This window comes from Lepisosteus oculatus, chromosome 7 (genome assembly GCF_040954835.1).
Source record: "Lepisosteus oculatus isolate fLepOcu1 chromosome 7, fLepOcu1.hap2, whole genome shotgun sequence".
Lineage (NCBI taxonomy): Eukaryota > Metazoa > Chordata > Actinopteri > Semionotiformes > Lepisosteidae > Lepisosteus > Lepisosteus oculatus.
Genome location: NC_090702.1, coordinates 22,356,312 through 22,375,857, shown reverse-complemented (window position 1 = coordinate 22,375,857; position 19,546 = coordinate 22,356,312). Strand labels below are relative to the sequence as shown.

Below are 19,546 nucleotides of genomic sequence, written 5' to 3'. Positions count from 1 at the left end.
TGAGCAGATACGTTGATAGCTGCCATGCAGCTCCTGTTTCTCACCAGTGCAAATCTTCACTCTGGACATAAAAAGCAAACTACTATGCAAGCCCCCTATCCAGTCCCTGTGGTATCCCTCAAAAGGCATCCTTCACTTTGTCTTCTCTAGTTCAGTCCTGCTCTGGAATTCCAGCTCCTCTGTACTCAGCCTCTACTCTCCTTCAAGTGGATTCAGTTTGGTCAAGGACACTCTTCTAAACAATCATTAGTATCACTGAAACAGCAGCATCACACAACTTGCCTTGCCATGTAGGCACAGATTCTCAGTCGCTTTTGCTAAGCAATTCTTTCATGAGACTTACTGTAATTAGTATAGTAGGCAATTACGTTATCAAGACTAATGTGGCATCGCATCAAATCATCTGCAGAAAGAGGATATATTGTAGTGAAAATGCAAATATTAATTCTAAATGTAATAAAAAAACATTTAGTCATAGGTTGTTAGAGTATAAATATTTTTAGGTGGTAATAGTAGATACAAAATACAAAAGTGTTAATAATATATATATATATGAAGTGAATTAAACTGTAGGTACTTTACCTTCTTATTTATCAAAGTTATTAAAAGGAAAGGTAACTCTTACTCAACAAATGTTGATTTTTTGAGAAGCTACAAAAGCATGATATATGTATGGCTTTTAATCTGTGTACTTGGATTCACAGACAGGCTTTGGCATGAGTTATTAAACCTTAAAATGGATGTTGTACGAGTTCAGAATGCCTGAAGATGTCTTAGCAGCAATAAAAGAAGGCAATAATTTGTTTTAGATCATGTAAAAAGTGGACTACCACAGAACTACTGTAAGTAAAGCATGACAGTTTCTAGTGCACTTTTAGAGAAATCCAGTAATACCATTAATTTGAATGGAATCTCCTCTGTAATTCTTAATTTGATAGTTTGATCATTTTTAAGTAAACTATACTTATTTACAGTATATTAACTCTTTGCATTCACTGAAGTGTAGTACCCATCTGGGTGATGTGCACTTGCTATTACAGTAGGTAGCAACAGCAAATCTGGTGGAAAAGTGAGAAATTATTCCTTCATTTGGAATACATAGGATGTTTATGTACAGTAGATCAGATTGTGTAAGCCAAAAGTGGAATCTAGTCAGGACCCAAGGGTTAACACCCATATTCTTACAATGATGTTGTGGGATCTTTAATGACCAAAATGTCAGGACATTGGTTTCACATCTGATCTGAAGGACAACACATTCTATAGTAGCGTCCCCTGTCACCATACTGGTTGTAAGTTTAGAATGTCTGATCCAGAGGAAATAGTTCTACTTATTGGTCCATGCACACCACGATCAATTATATATGTTTTTGAAATACAAGCCTGAGGTGTTTTATGGCTGTAAAAATAATTTTATAAAGGATATCATTCACAAATATATACAGTAGTTCAATAAATGGGATTTATTCAAATAAATGCAATGCCAAACACCTTTATATGCCTATGTTGAATTCTATTAATTTAATTGTTATAAAAACAAAGATCTGTGTTATACTGTAAATAGCGAGTCTAGCCTTTGGTAATAAGAGACATGCCATTCATAATGCAATTTTTATTTTAAGTTTCAAAATATTGCAGATTATCTGGAAATTTAGGTAGATATTTTTCTATATAGCCACCATACACTTAGAGCACAATGTGGAAAAAAGATTTTGGTGATGCAATGGACTTTTTAGGCATTTAGGCAAGACAAAGAAGCAGCAAGAAGTGTGAATAGGAGAAAATTATTTAAAATACAACTGCCTGTCCCCTAAATCAGGATAGCTCTTGAATTTTACATACATTTCTGTTCTATTATAAAAAGATAAAGATGCCATGGTAAAAGTTTACAGTCATTTGAAGTTTCCAAAAAAACTTTGAAAGATTAAAGTTTCAAATTTAAAATAGTTAAAAACCATCAGCCTCTAAACATCCACTGCAGCTACTGTATATACAATACTGTACATATCAGTGCCTCCTTTCCCACAATAATGTAACTGTTATTGGTAATCTAGGTTCATGGTCTCATGTGTACTATATGTCCTATATCCATACACTCACATATTTCTAAATTCTGCCTCTTAATAACATCTGTTCTGCTATGTGCATTCACTTGCCTATTTAGAAACATTTATTTTTATTTGGCTCTTTTCCAAGAATATACAACTAATTTTAAAGGAGTGTTAAAACTAATATTCTTTTCAATGTCATTACCGCTGTGGTTTGTGAAAAAAAAACCTTCATTTGTTCCGAGCTCTTCTAAGGTCACTCATACTAGCTGGTTGAAGGTGTATCTGGCAAACATTGGAACAAAAGAGACAGAAGAAACAACACGTTCTGAAGAAGAAACAGTCAGAACATCTGTTTTCCTTCTCATATTCGTAACTCTTGTTTTTAAATTTCTGAATCATCTCTGCCTCTTTCTCTGAGGTGACTTTAAGTTTTGGTTGCAGATTTCTAAGTAGATTCCTAAGCAGTGCCTTTGAAACTTCAACACACGTAACTACATCTCTTCTGATTTTCTAACAGGTACACTACACATGTTTTGTCATTGATCTATAACATTTTCCAGACCATGAATTAATCTAGATGTCATTCTTTTGTCTTCTAAAATTCCACATTTTCTTGGTGAAAGGCTACAAACTGAACTACAAACTTGCAGCATTCCAGATATGCTGTTGCTGAGAAACTAAATAACTGTCTTACTATTATTGTCATGTAAGTCCTTTGAGAGGGTGCTGGGCAAGATTTCCTTGCAAATGCTTGGCTCATTGCTAGCCAAAGGTTTAAAAAAATGCCATTGGTTTAATATGTGAGGAAGCGATCCAGGTGCAGTTGGACACTTTCACTGTACTACAAAAGAAAGATCTGCAGCACTCTAGAGAAGGAAAGCTTATTGAACAGAAGCTAAAACTGTTTTGCTGAGGCAGACAAAAAACATTTCAGCATTTTATCAGGGTCAGAAAATTCCTGTTTTGATCTTTAGAATGGTTTTGTGGTTAAATTCTGAAGTGTAGGCAATTATGCAATATGCTGATGTGATCATCTAAGATTCAATGTTTACCTGCTTTTTAATAATTTCACACTTAAAAAAGAAAACCTGACTTTTCAGTTGCAATCAGCATCTGATAATCTTATTTCAAATTTTGAAAAGTGTCTGACAAATGTTTATAATCTCTTCTCTCAAAAGATCACAGGAAATTACATTGCGTTTGGCACCTTCACCTTCATTCTCTTATAACAAAAAGCTTTGGTGACATGATACTGTACACAGTACATATTTTTGTGAGCAACAGTACAATTTACTTGTTCTTTTAAACAGATGATGAATTGTAAAACCTTACCTTACTTTTCTAGTGGTTTGGTGATCTGGTGACTCCAGTGTGGTGGGAGGATGTGTGGCTGAAGGAGGGATTTGCTCATTTTTTTGAATATGTGGGAGCAGACTTCCTCTTTCCAAAGTGGAACATGGTAAGTCATTTTAAGGCTTTTCTTGTATGTCCTTAAATCCATAAATACTTACAAATGGCTGCTGGTTTACCCCTTTGGTGAGACATTTTGTCAATGCCTTCGAGGGATTTTGATGCTTGAATCTCATCTACTCCTGCTCCTCTCTGTTTAAGACTAAAAACAATCAGTTTTTTTTTTTAGTTTGAAAGTACAACATTCCTTTCACCTGGGAATGGAATGTATCTGGTTGCTTTTTTCGGTACTGTTTCCAGAGCAACAACAAGGCATTTTGTATCTTGTTATTATGGACCACAACTGTGCTGTATATAGGTTTATACATACTTATTAGTAGTGCTTTGTACAAAACTAACTAATCAGAAATGGCTGATGGGTAACCCTTCTGTTTAGCTCTTGTTTGCATATTATATCTGCAGTTGCCGAAAGGTACCAGCTGGTGAGATTATAATCTTCCGATGCTCAGCAAAGCATAATTGTAGAATGAAAGTTTAAAAAAATACTGCCAAGAAGTACAAAAAGATAAGCTAAAGAAGCAATTTTCCATGTTGTTTCTATTCTTGTTACATAACTTCAGAAACAAAACAACTTCACACAGGTTCAAATCTAAATTATTTTAAGTATTCTAAAAGTTAAAAACACAGTATCCAGAACAGTTTGCACTAATGGTATTCTTTTTTTCGTTTGTCTTTTTTTTTACAAGCTGTATTAGACATACTTATTTGTCTACCAGTGTTCAGTGAAAGTCATTAACATGGCATTTGTCACTAAATTAATTTGGGCTGCTTCCAAGCTTATGACAGAGATTTATTTAAGCTGATGTTGAATTCAGAACTTGATTCCTTCCATATTCTTTTATCAGTGGTGAACACGCAGCAGTTAAACGGTGACAAAAATAATAAATCTTAAACATTCTGTTATAACATTTTCTGCTGATTACAATGTGGAACCATAGCATTAGAATGATTAAAGATGCAAAGCTGTTGTATTGAAAAACAAAACCTATGCTTTTCCAAGTAAATTTAACTAAATGTACTGAGAGGTGCTAAAAATGCATCAATTGAGTGCAGGAACCAATAACATTTGTTGTGTTTTTAATACCTATCAGTAAATATGGACTTGCCCTTCTCAGTGGGTAAAATTGTTTTTATTTCAACTGACAGTTTTCAATAATTTTGGTTAAGGTTCCACTAGGCACACAAGACATTTCTGGCAGATTTGTATGGTTTTGTGAGCAGTATACTTATTCTATTCAGATAGGAGGTTAGCCAAGCATCGGGTTGTACAGTATGTGTTGTTCCAGTCAACCAAATAATCAGGTGTATAAAACTCCAGCCACTCACTGTTTTCTAGTTGTCATTACAGCTCAAGCTCCCTTCATTGAACTAATTGCTTGGTAAACTGAATGTGTTCAATATTTTTTCATGTTAATTTAAGATGATAATTGAGTAGATGCACTTTATACAAGATAGATTACATTTAAAGTCCTTTGAAGTTTATAAATAATTAAGGTGGGTAGCTTCGTCAGCATGTGTAGGCTGCAAAGGAACAAGTAACAGGTTTATTCCTTGCTGAAAAAAAGAAGAAAGAAAACACAATGTTTCGGCTGTGGAGCCTTCTTCAGGTGGCTTAAATAATGTTAAACTATTCAGATTTACCACATACGACTAAAAGGATTGAGCTTTTTTAAGCTGCCATAATATGACAATCCTTTAAACGTGGGAAAACACATGGTCATTTGGCTCTGGACTGCGATACTTTTTTGGACCATAGCCACATTTGTACACAATATTCTAAATGTTTTTTCTTACTATTGTATTGAACATATATTGCATAGTACATGTTAACACAGATGGTCATGGTACAGTATTCCACTTTTTATATTAACATCTGCATCAATTTCATAAACTCATTCACATGGTTATATTGGAAACATTTTGACTTTCATTTTAACTATGTTTTGCTGTCGTCGCTGTTGCAATGTACAATGAAATGCATCATGTTTCTGATAATTTTATATATCACAGTATGTCAAATATTAAAATAAGATTAATAATGAAGTAATATTATGAATGAACCTCTAGACCAGCAATCTCCATAATATTTCGTAAGACAAGGACATTTAAAGATGCCCTTAAACATGCCTTTTTTACGTGTATACAACATTTATTTTTAAATACAAATTTTAATGATGCTAAGTATATTGTTACAGCTAGGGGTGACTAGGAAGTATTGCTAAGAGTTTAGATAAAGTGTGTGACACTTGGCAGTGTAAATGCTTCCAGCTTCAAAGCAGAGGGGATATTTGCTTAGATGTTGGGACCTGATCAAAAATTATGATAAAGTTCACCTTGGTTTATCCAATTTAAATAAATGAATGAGTGTCAATGAACAGTACATAAATACACCATATAAGATCACATTAAGACCCCAGAGAAGGAAAAAGAGCAGAAAAGGAGAAGAAGCACAGGAAAAAGAGAAGAGAGAGGCCAAGAAAAAAAGAAGAGAGAAAGAGGAAAGAAAGAAGTTCAGATCACAAGAGAGTCAGGAGGATTGGGAACCTGAAGCTTGTGCCAGGTGAGAGCCCCTACTTTGTAACCATCCAAGCAAAACCTGATTGGATCCTAAATATTTGAACCTTGCTAGAGAGAGCTTGTCATTCTGTGTTTTTAGGGAACCTGGGTTTCCTGGGTAAAAGATACCTCAGTTAGAGATGCATTTCCCGATTGTGGGTGCATTTTTAGAGTAGGGAGACAGGCTCCCATTTATTTTGTGGTGTCCAGGTTTGCAGAGAGAGAAATGTAACTGCAAATTGTATTGCATTTATTAAGAAGACAGCTTATCTCTATTATTGTGGCCTCTGTGGGTTTTCCTGATTAGGATGTTAGGGTTACTGAGCCTTGTCTGTAAATACTGTAGACATAGAGTAACTTGTGTGTATGTTTTGTTGTCTGCAGAATAGTGTTTATCTTGTCATTGTTAAAATAAACATTTGTTTAACTATGTGTGCCTAGATTATTACTCTTTTCATTAAAGCTGTGCCAGACAATAAAGAATTAATGTGTCTCCAATAATACCAACCACTCAGGTATAGTTGGGAGTTATGAATAATTATTTTACTTATTGAGTAAACTGCTTGGTCAATTCCTGATTTTCACCAATTTCATAATGTCATGGATGTCGGAAGGGATGAACTGCAGAGAGGCAGGAGAGCAGAAAAGACCCATATGCGTAGTGGCGGAATGGGGGATTTGCCTGGGCTCGGCAGTTCAGGAGTCAAATAGAAACCAATGCCCTCAGGCAGCGGACGTAGGGCGACCTGGTGCTAGGTGGGTCTCAGGACATCCGAACATAAAAGCTGAGCGAAGGTGAATCAGTGACCCAGCAATATATAGCCCCAGAGAAAGAGACACCGGAAGGACAGCAAAGCACAGGAAACTTGGGACAGGACAGAGTAGGAGCGCCCTCTGTCTGCAGAGGGTGTGACACATAACCCCCCAGTTGTAACAATATTTTTAAATGATAAAATTTAAAACCTAAATTACAGTTTGTTTAGACAAGTTTTCATACTAATTATATCATATTAGTAGTTTTTAAAATTATTTGGGTTAATCAGAATTAGAAAAAGTTGTTGGAAATCTGAGAGAACAAAGTTGCACTTGTGGTGCATAGGTACTATTTCAGCTTAACTTTTCTGATGTAGCACTGAAAGGAGTGTTTCATGCCTAGCCAGTGCTAGTGTATTCTATCCTCGAAGAAGGTGGGAGGGAAACTGTGCGGGCTTTTATTTTCACCCTCCATCAATACACATTCTCAGTAGTCACTGATGCAGCTTTTTTTAGGAACTCCAATTCCCACGAACCCCACAGAATTACTTCCTTGCAGCTTCTATGTCTCCTGGTTACTTATACGCCTTACCACAAGGCAAATTACAGTATGTGACAAATTCATTCAAATGACTACTGAAAAGTTTTGTTTTAATCTGGCTTTTTAAATAACGCAGATTTTGAAGGGAATATGTCTAATATTTTGTATACATACAATTTTAAATAAATAAAATAATTATCTAATGATTACTTCAAATTAATATTTATACTATATTTACGTTTTTATTAAGTTTATATATCATAGTACTTTAAATTCACTTTACATTCATGATCTCTTAAGCCTATAGCAGTACTGGGAACATACTGTATCACCCCAACCTCCAGACAGTCTGGTGTTATGCTCAGTCAAAAGGGTGCAGTGTTGCAGAGTTCAGCAACAACATTTGATAGTTAATGAGAGGCTGTAGCAGCCACAAGTCTTGCTCCTGTGTCGATGTTAGTGTTTTTAATAAATTGAATTCCAGTGAGATTACCTACAGAACATTTTCGTTTTCTGTTTCAGCTAAATGAGAAATAGAAAGTCAAATCAGTCAGGATCTCGTTTAATAAGCATGGGTCTAAAACATTTTGCATAATAAGACAGTCAAAGAAACTTAATTTTAGATTGGATGTCACAGTAGGTGTCAGAACTGTTGAGTTTTTATAATTTCCTTGAGAAGAGGGTCAAACAGAAATAGTAACACAGTCTTATATGTTAACACAAACTCATCTGCTGACACATCTGCCTGAAAGAGCAAGGTAACTTTCTGCTCAATAAAATAAGTTAGAATCTGGTCAGGCACAGATTTAACATTCTTCAAACAAAATAAGCTGTTTACTTTTGTCAAAATCAGTTACTTTGCAAGCAGTACAGGACATCTCTTGCAAACTCAACAAAGGTTTGATTTTTGTATAATTCCAAAACCTTTGACGGTATGCATCAGGGACTAATTCATAATATAATCAAAACAAAACACCCAGTGGACACACCATGATCTCACATGCAGGTGTGAAATTCAATAGGGTCATAACTTCTGTTTTTTAAAAGGTTTCATATTTGTTGTAACATTTGTATCTGTATCATTTGTAACCGCTAATAGAATGGCAGATTGCAGTTCTACTGTTTATCATCTAATATTTCAATTTTTATATGTGTGTTGTACCAGTGATGTGATTGTTGTGGTTACTCAGAGGTTCAGTGTTAGTGTTGTCACATTGAGTTCAAGTTCAAGTTTATTAGTCAATCCTGCCATATACAAGTATACAGAGTAGCATGATATCATTCTCCAGGTCTACGGTGCGAATACAGACAAGACACTTACAAGACAATGCTATAGACAATGTAGACATAGACATTTCTGACAGGGTACAGGGTACAGGGTACATAATGTGCAATGTGCATAGTGCAATTTACTTTACAGGATTGTGCAAAGAATTGTGTAGAGAATACATCAGATGGTATGTGTCACGGATTTTGGAAAGGCATGCTGTGGAATGGCAGAAGAATCAAAAAGACCCTATGCTTAGCGGCAATATGGGGGTTAGCCCGGGTTATGGAGGTCAGACGATGTCGGGTACAAACCTATGCCCTCAGGCCGTGGAGGAGACGACCAGGAGGAGGCGGGTCTCAAGACATCCGAACCCTCAATGCTAAGCAACGAGGAAGTGGTTACCTGGAAATATACTGTATAGCCCCGAACAAAGACAAACCGGAAGGACAGGCAAAGCACAGGGAAACAAGGAACGGGACAGAGTAGGAGCACCCTCTAGCAGTAGTATGCCTGACATTAGGCAAAAAAGAACTAAGTTTCCAGATCTGGAGTAAGTGCAATAGGTAATAGGGTGTTGAGGAGCCTGAAAGCTTGTGGAAAAAAAGCTGTTACGGAGTCTGGTGGAGCTGGCCCGTATACTAAAATACCTTTTATCAGATGGTAGGAGGGCAAAGAGGTTGCAGGGGGGGTAGGAGGGATCATCCACAGTACTGGGAGCTTTGTGTGTGCAGAGTTTGTGGTATGTCTTACAACAGAATATTTTTTTAAAAGCATGGTGCGGTGTGGTATGTACACCACATTCTTCTGCATTATTCACTGAGCATCCTGAATGGCTGGATCTATACGAGTATACCGAAATTTAGTGTTAACATCTAACACTAACAATGTTTTTCATAAATAGTTTCTTTAATGAAGTCATTCAAATGCAAATGCAAACACAGAAAGTGATTGAGAAATGAATAAGTAGCAAATTGGTCTTAAACAAACTAAAAACTCTGATTTCAGACACAGTACATTTTGAAGGATGTGTCAGTTATATATATTTCAGACCATCTGTGTTACCAAAGAAAAGAAGATCTGAGAAGTAAAAGAATTAGAAGAACCAAGTTTTATAAAAACAATTTTAGATCTAAAAACATTTTTAATATTAAAAACGTTTAATATACCCTAAGATTCAAACTACCTTTGTGCTTTCAGAAGAAACTTCTGGACTAATGCTTCTCTCTGTTCTGAGTATGAGTATTATATCTGGACTCCGATTGCAAGAATGATTCAGAAATCATCGGCAAGAAAATGTTTATGTTGACAATAATGAAGTATGGCAGAAAAAATAAATTAAGTATTAGAGTTTACGACATGATTTTAAAGAGTGCCAAAACTAAAATGGCAAGAACAGTCGTCCTGAACTGAATGTCTCAGAAGACCAGAGAAGTTAAAGAATTTGTGACAGGGAAATGGATAGAAGAATTTGTGGTTGAACCATGGGAATTCCTCTTCTACTGCTATTATTGCTACTACTACAAATAATTAATTAATAATACAGTATACAGTAGCTCTTAAAATCCCAAAGGATAATCAACAATATGTTCTATAATGAAAATTTAAAAATAAAAAGGAAAAGCAACACACTTAACAAAGACTAAGAGCATTTAGGATGCTTCTTGCTTCAACTGTTGAGGCTTACAAGCTTATCTTAACCTGACTATTCCGCTCTCACAACCAAGAGACAACTGTAAATCATTAAACTAGGATCTCTAAGAAGAGGCTGAAGTTACTGGGTGTTTTCTTCTCTGTCAGTCACTATTTCTCTCTACAGATGCATCTGTCTCCCTCTTTTTAAAGAGACTGGTTATCATCAACAGCTGAAGCAGAGAGCTCTGATGCTTTCACATGCAGATGTGTTTTACTTAGTCCATGTTCTTAATTGCAGAGTCTCTTTAACACAATCATTTAATATATATATACAGATGCAGCCATTCAGAATGAGCGGGGTACACCGCGGTAAAACGCGGTGGGCGTGTCACATCATAACACGTCATAACGTGTCATACCGTAGAATACCGCAGTAAGATAATAGTAACCGGAATTACCGCCAGGTGGAGGTAATAAAGCTTAACCTCTTATGTACAGCATTTGAGCTGTCGCCAGAAAACACCCGGTTTCGAATCCCGATCACTGCTGAGGGACAATCTTTATTCAATTAAGAATTTAAGTTCTATACTTTTTAGACTTTTAAATTTAAACTGTGTATTACAGCATGTTAATCATTATACATTAAAAAGTTGGTATATATTTTTGAAAGCAAGATTGCTCAGTTGGACAAAAGAACACAACCTACCACCTTTATCATAAATATTTTAATAATGCAGAAATATCTTATGCATCAAAGTCTTTACCGAAGATTTAACTAATGGTATTAATAATGAATAACCTTGGACAAGCTGTAAACTCGAAGTATTACCCTGGTCCACATTCTTTGTAACCGTCTTTGTAAACGAAAAGACTATATTTGTTCATTGACAAAAAGTAGCACCACAACATTTCGTTGATCCAATCATACAAAGTAATTCTTGAGAATCTCCGATTCACCATGCCTTTCACATGCTCAGAAAAGATATTAATTTAGGAACATAAACATTTTACTGTATGTAAACTGTACTGTACATGGCTGATCTTGGTAGTTTAAAGAAAAAATACACACCAGTATTCCATTTCTCCCTAAACATTTTAAGTTTAAGTCTTACATGTGGTTATTTCGGAAACATTTTTACGTGCTCCTTCTGACCATATTATTGTACGTTTATATACTTTGTGAAAAGTGATTGTGTTAACCTTTTCTGCGAATATGCTCGTTATCAGAGTAAGCAAAAGCATACTTTTAGAAATTTTGATTAATAGGAAATATAATATGGATTCACGTATCTAAATAAATTAATAATGGTATAACTATATCCTAAATTAGTACCGTTTATGACCTTCAGATGCGTTATGCTCCTATTCTTTTTATGCTCAGCTACTAAAATTTTCCTTTAGTGGTAAAAATTCCATAAAAATATTCAATACTATGCGGATTAAAATGTGCACAGTAAAGAGATTAAATTATTAAATCTTTTCAGTAATGACCAATACACCACAAGCCCGAAAGTGCAACATTATTAATAATATCTTCCATGTCGCACTATATTCCTAATTATAAAATGGATAATTCCGGTCCAGAAATCTGATTGGCTGACACACATTCGAAGCTGTGCTATATTCTCTAATATACGCACACTCAGGAAGTTTGACTTCACTTTGTGATAAAGAAATTTTAAAGACTACTTTTTAGAGTAGATAAAAAAGCTTGGATTCTCATGTAACTGATATCTTTTTCTGCTGTCTTTGTTGCGCTCTTGACGATCCTTGTGATATTTTGAGCTCTCTATAATGATAAGTGTTGCATAGTTTAAATTTTCATTCCTAGAAATTATGAAACGCTCTGTTAAAAGCAAGGGAGTTTTTATGTCTGTTATAGTAAAAGAAAATGCCTGACGAACTAGTGCTTGTACAATCGATGGATATGTTCAAATAAATGTGCTAAAGAAATAAACAAAAAAAGTCATTTATTCCTTTATCATATTGGCGAGCTAATGTCCTCTCTTTGCTTGTTACTTGTGTCTGGGTTTCTGCATTGCGTAGCAACGAGGGATTATATTCTCAGGCGGAGGAATGTAAACAGCTTAATTTTCGTGTTAAATACATTTTTAAAATTAAAATTCAATCTATACAGCAATCGCATATTTAAGGACCGTTTTATAAAACATTGATGCTTAAAATGTTTGTGGAGAAATGGAAGACTGGTGTGTATTTTTTCTTTAAACTACCAAGACCAGCCAACTAAAAAATAGTTCACATAAAGTAATATGTTCATGTTCCTAAATTAATATCGTTTATGACCTTCAGATGCGTTATGCTCCTCTTCTTTTTATGCTCAGCTACTAAAATCTCCCTTTAGTTGTAAAATTCCATATAAATATTCAATACTTAGCAGATTAAAATGTGCACAGTAAAGACATTAAATAATTAAATCTTTCCACGACGATTAACATGCTGTAATACACAGTTTAAATTTAAAAGTCTAAAAAGTATACAACTTAAATTCTTAATTGAATAAAGATTGTCCCTCAGCAGTGATCCCGATTTGGTTATGTTGGTTATTTTGACCAGCCAATCACGTACTATAATACTGTTCATCTGATGCTCCAACTAACCATACTTCCCCACAACGCTGGCTGACCAGTTACACTTACCTTATACACTTGACTGTATACATTTTGACTGTTATGTCAAAATACTAAGTGTAAATGCTGAATCACCTAAATAGTTAGTCGATCCAACACAGCATGAGGTCACTTAATTTGTTAAATGTCAAGAAAATAATACTGAAAGGAACCTATCTGCTTCATTTATCAAGTCAAAAACACCCTGTTTGAGGCCAGACTCAGTGAACTGCACTGTCATCCCGAAGTCTAGGTTGTTGCTATGTTGTTATGAATTCTAACTTGCCATGATGTTAACAAACACAATATGCCAATAATAATTACTTACACTTATATAGCGCTTTTCTAGACACTCCACTCAAAGCACTTTACAGGTAATGGGGACTCCCCTCCACCACCACCAATGTGCACGACGGCAGCCATAGTGCGCTGGAACGCTCACCACACATCAGCTATCAGTGGGGAGGAGAGAAGAGTAATGTAGCCAATTCATAGAGGGGGATTATAAGGAGGCCATGATCAGTAAGGGCCATTGGGAAATTTGGCCAGGACACCAGGGTTACACCCCTACTCTTTTCGAGAAACGCCCTGGGATTTTTAATGACCACAGAGAGACAGGACCTCGGTTTTACGTCTCATCCAAAGGCCCAGTATAGTGTCCCCATCAATATACTGGGGCATTAGGACCCACATGGACCACAGGGTGAGTGCCCCCTGCTGGCCCCACTTACACCTCTTCCAGCAGCAACCTTAGTTTTTCTCAGGAGGTCTCCCATCCAGGTACTGACCAGGCTCACACCTGCTTAGCTTCAGTGGGCTACCAGTGGTGAGCTGCAGGGTGATATGGCTGCTGAATAATGATGGTCTCCCATATGGAACACTTCTAGTCATGATGGATAAGTCATCTACCTATAGTATCTAATAGATGAAGAAATCTACATGTGATATTTTTGGCAGGAGTCTCGACTGAATTCTACTTATAATGATTGATGGCAGAATGACTATAGAGTTCTACACTGATCAGATCCTGAGACCTCACATGCTGTGGGCTCATGCTATCATGACAACGTTCATGCATCCTCATGCTCCTCATTTAAGTGGCTTTCTTGTGAGATCACATTGTGACAGTTGTGCCTTGGAGACCTTATTCACCAGACTTGAGTTCCATGTAACATTTGTGGATGAGCAGGCTCTATGAGTGTAACACAACAAAATCCCACAAGACTGCATACTGTATGTACAACAGGTGTACAGTTTATATTGCTTCCAATGATGGCTATACAAACTACTAGCCTGCGACTCTGTGAATGTGTTACACTTACGACCTTCTTTTAAGGCTCAGTATACTGTACATTGAGAATAGCTGTATCTACAATATTTAGACTTTGAAAACACCATGAAGATTGAAAGAGTTAACACAGACCAGACTACTTTTGCATTTTATAAATGAAGAGAGTCTGACAATCAAATGCTCTAAGTGAACAAAAAATATTCTCAATATTCTGAAGAAGTAGAGACAAACTATAAATAAAGGTTATAAAGATTTTAAACAAAATAAAATGTGTATTGTAAAAATGTAAATAGGTAGCTTTAGTATTTGATACACTGTAAAAGTCTAGCTTAAAGTGGTTTTAAACATTCATTTTCATATTATTTTGTTTACTGAAACAATGCTTAATTTAATATTAATCTATTTTCAAGTAAACGAGGAAACAAAGAATTAATAAACAGTGGCAGAAAATTAAGTCCCTTTGGAGAATGGAAAAGAAATAATTTATACTTGCTGCGAGGTAGAATGGTGAAAAATATATTTCTGATTTTCTGTTGGTATTGTGAAGGTTACTGACTTTTTGATACTAAGCTTCTTCAGTATCTCCTGTCTTTATGTTTATGTTTTTATTTTTTGGATCAATGGTAAACAATTTCCAATTTCCAGGTTTTATGAAACTGGGTTGTTTTTTCTAGTCTTTTATCACATATGTGACAGATATTTTAAGAATATGTTTGTGTAGTCCATATGATAAACTGTGGGAATTAAGCAATGAGTATCATGTTTTAGAAGTGGCTAGCCTGAGGTTGTACAGTATATCTATATGAGTGGACCCAATGCTATGATTGACAGTTGTCAATTAGAAATCTCATTGCCCAAATATATACATAGTTTAATAATTGCATGATTTTCAGAGCCTTTCTGAAAATCAGAAAGTAACAGAATGATGCTGCAAAAAATGTCTGAAATGTATGCACTAATGCACGTTATCAAGGGTATAATGTAGACAAGCTCTTGCAGATGCTCTGTATTGTAAAGTAATCAGTCATATACCACAAAGATCTTACCTCAGAGAGTTTTTAAATATGCTTGTGATGCTGCTTGGTATAAAGAAACAGGATCTCTATCTTCATATTTCAGGAAATCGGAAGAAATTATCTCACAACTTATGAGAAGTAACAAAGGTTAACACCAAGCTGAATATTTACCACTTACAGTATAGTTTATTGAGATAAAATATGTAAAACAACCACTTCAACAAGTGCCATGAAAATAATCAAAAACAACTTTGCAATATTTAAAATTATTGCAGTTTTTAATTATTATTGCAGCTGCATTGCAATCTACACTTCCCCGTTTTTACTAATTTATGTTATATAATTAATTGGCTTGGTTGTATGTGCCTTTGTAATTGTTCATTTAAAACATATTATTCACATTCAGTAAGCTCTTAAGAATTTGGGATGTGACTCATTTTTCTCAGTTCTCCAAAAAAGAAAGTACAGTAATCATTTCTCTCTTTGTGCTGTTTTTTCTTCAGCCAGTGGTCCCAGCAAAATCCATAGATAGTCGGCTATTAAAATGCTTATAGAACTGCTTAAATAGCAGTCTCAGACCTCCAAAAATGCCTTGCTTTTCATTCATGGCGGTGCTCCAAAGTAATAAAAGCTAATTTTAAAATTAACTTAAGAACAGTGTAAAGTCATCTCTGTGCATATCACATTTATCATCTTTCATTCAGATGATTTTTAAAATTGGGTTGGTTTGGACATGCATTATTATCACTGCTGTTTATTTCTAATTTGTGTAATATTTTATTGATACAGGGAGGGATTAGAACTGGAAATGCCAAATGTTCAATTTCCTATGTTTATGTGTCATAAGGATTAATGACACATAGAATTACACACCTGCTGGTGCTTGCACCTCTCCCACACAGCTGTGGAAGTTTTTTCTTACTACATATATAATATATCATTTGCTTTCAATGGTACATGATAAATAGCACTATAAAATAGTTTTATTCTTTGTTTTGTACATTGTTGCTAAAGGCTCATCAATATCTTCACTGATTTTACATTGTGGGGTAATGCCCTACTTTGGTTGAGATAAAATAAGGTCATATATTGGCCTGTCTTTATGATACATATCCAACATCACTGAATATTCTACCAAAAGCCTTTGCAAGTGTTTTGTGTCTGTTTCTTTATTGGGACGTTGTCTCCAGTAATATGGTTATATATTCTTTCAATCTGTCAATGAAGGTTGGTGGATTAAATCCTGTTTTGTAATCAGATCTAAAGAACTTGTGTCTTTCCCACACTTTGCCAAAGCAAATGTTAAAATAAGCGATTACATTTAAAAGTTGTTAATACTTTTACACTGTAAAAACAACCATTAAGGCTTTTTATTTTGTGTCACATATACAGTAGCTTGCAAAGATATTCAGACCCTTCTTATTGTCAAAAAGACCCTTTTTGTGATGCATACACATTTTTTGAAATGTGATATTGTTTTCAAAGCTTGAATGCTCAAACTAAAGACTTCTAAGGGTAATATGGATTACAGTAAATGTCAGTGATAACTGTAAAGAAAAAAAAGAAATATGGTGAGTGCATTGATATTCAGACCCATGAACTCAGTATTTGTTGGAAGCACCTTTGGCAACAATTATACTTACAAATCTTTTTTTTGCCCATTCTTCATGGCAGTTTTACTCCAGCTCTCTCAAATTTCTTTGGAATGTCTCATTGACAGCAGTTTTCATGTTTTTCAGCAGGTTCTACAGTATATACAGTAGGATTCAAATCAGGACTTCGACTGGACACTCAAAGACATTCACTTTCTTATTCTTAAGCCATAGCATTATAGCTTTGATCTTGTACTTCACAGCTGTGAAAAACTAAATTAGTAATTATAAAAAATAGTAATTTGTGCCTTGTATGTTGCAAAGATTTGAAAATACTACTAATTTAATGCCAATCCAGTTTAAAGAGGGACAAAATTGGAAAGCAATTATAATTTAAATATTGAAGTAGAACTGATGAATATCTAAGGAAAAATACACAACCTAGTAGTAAATTAAAAGGAAAATACAGTATACTGCTTACTATATCTTTAGTCTGTCATGTAACTGCATGTTTGTGGAATTTGGTTTTCAAGGCAGTGACTATAAAGTAATTCACAAACTGTTTCTATTATAGATTCTTTAAATTGACATGCTCTGCTACAACAATCAGCAAACTGCTCCAGAGAATTCAGATTAAACCAACTCTGTGAGTGTTAAACTATATACTGGATAGTAGAGGGTCGCCAAACCAGCTTAAAACTGTTACATCCATGTGCAGAATGGCATGGGAAATTCCAGAAAGAAATAACATGGACATCAGCAGAATGACTGGAGGTTTCTTTTGTATGAACATGATCTGCATGCTCGGAGACTGTTCAGGGGTAGCGTTGACAGTTGAGAAAGAAAAAAAGCCATATTCTGTGGACTAGTAAATACCTAAGTTGGTGGCAGAAAGAATGGAGAAGTATTTTATTCATCTAGGAATGTCACTTGTCCTTGACAAACCTGATAAAAGTTAATGTATGTGAAGAAATTATGATCAGAATTCTTACTGACAATTGATGTGATGGTGGAAATTAAGAATACACAAGATAATTAACTGTTTTGTTGAAAAAAAAGAGCCCTTTTGTATTCTTCCTTTGACATGATAATGTGTTTGAATGTTGCTATTTCATAAATACATTTAGCATTTAGCATTATATACAGTCCATTATTTCTGCCTTAAAATCAGTATTTTGTTCTCTCTGGATATTTGAAAAAATTCATTCAGCCTAAAAGTTGCATTTCTTTTGTGCATCAGTATGTACTCAGTTTTAAATAATGGAATGATTAAGAATAAATTAATCATGCATTTATTTAAATAAACCAGAGAGCATCATGGGGAACATTATGTCTTTCTCCCCCATTCTTTAAGATTGCCAAGAGAAATGCCAGACATCTTTACAAATAAACAGCAAAATGAATAATAAATGCAACTGGTATATAAGCTACAATGAAAACAATTTAATATATGGATGAGTGTTCTAATTTTTTGTATTGACTGCCAAATGTTTAAGAAGGCACTATTTTTATCAATGGTAAAGAGATCTTAAGAAATTTCTCACATCCCCTTAATTAAGCAGAGTTTCGTATTAAATCAGGATCACATATTAACATATTAAGATGAACTTGTCAGAATTCTTAATTTATATATGTAAAATATGTAATATGAATGTCCCAAATGGATTGTTAGACTACATAAAATATAATGGTAAAGGAAAGATATCAAAGTACATTCCTGTTTTCTGTAGAATGAAGTAACAATTTTGATTAAAAACTAAATTCCTCCCTATGTAATGCATTTTTCATAATGCTGTCAGCTGCAGTATAATGTATTTGTAATCTTTGACTGGTGGAATTAGAGATTTGCCCATCTAAAGATGTCACTTTGGATTTATGCAGTTTTACATGCAGATCACTCCAAGCTCTAGCTATTTATATGGATTAAAATCATCTGACAACACTACTGTGATGTCATATTATCATTTTACACAATCCAAAGAACAAGTTCATATTATTTCAAACATTAGCTATGTTTTTCATCCTACACCATAAACCTGAGAGTGATATTCTCTATTACTGCTTTCTCTGGATGCTCCCTTATCATACTTTGTAGGACAGCATATCCGTGCAAGATCATTGATCCTCCTTTATCGTGTTCTGGCACATGCGTTTACAAACATCTCAAATCTTTACTTTAAAGTGACATTGAAAGCTGCTGCTCAAGACATAGTCCTGTGCATTTTCCTGAGTTGTAAAAATTTCATGACAGCAAAGCGATATTACATTTATTTACTTGTATGGTTAAAGAGTATGAGGCTGTCCTTCATAACTTTTGCAAAACAAGTGATCATTGTCAAACTTTTTTCATGAAATGCGGATACATAAGAAGAGCTTAGAACCAATAGCTATCATTTTAGTCAGTTTATCTTGCATTTAAAGTCATTTCAATCTCATAAGGCTTTACAGCTACTGATGAGTTTAAGAGTAGACTAGGATGGATCTGGCATTTATGCATAACAGTAGATATACAAAATCTTCATGGCAGAACAAATGTCTCCATTTAAATTTAATATTTGCTTTGTTTGTCTAATGTACAATATATTCCAGTACAGTAGATTTGATATATCTTACCTATTTAAAGAGATAATAAATAATGTTTTCCAGTATGAAGTTGGGATCTAAAGTAAAGAGTTAAAGCGGTGCTAGAAATCTAAGATTAACCTTTTTCTGGTTGGTTACTTTAGCTTTCTTCTGAGAACAGGACT

The 19,546-nt window shown here is 34.7% G+C and overlaps 1 protein-coding gene across 2 annotated transcripts in view; it reads left to right on the top strand.

Annotated features, from left to right (window-relative positions):
- The window catches only part of LOC102694815 (thyrotropin-releasing hormone-degrading ectoenzyme), a 226,703-nt gene that overhangs the window by 79,245 nt on the left and 127,912 nt on the right, over positions 1-19,546 (top strand). Inside the window, exon 6 of one of the 2 annotated variants that reach the window (XM_069192281.1) lies at positions 3,397-3,510. The exons of the other annotated variant lie outside the window; for it this stretch is intronic. Within the exon in view, the coding sequence (XP_069048382.1) occupies positions 3,397-3,510 (114 nt within the window). The remainder of the gene's footprint in view (positions 1-3,396; positions 3,511-19,546) is intronic. 2 annotated transcript variants of the gene reach the window in all.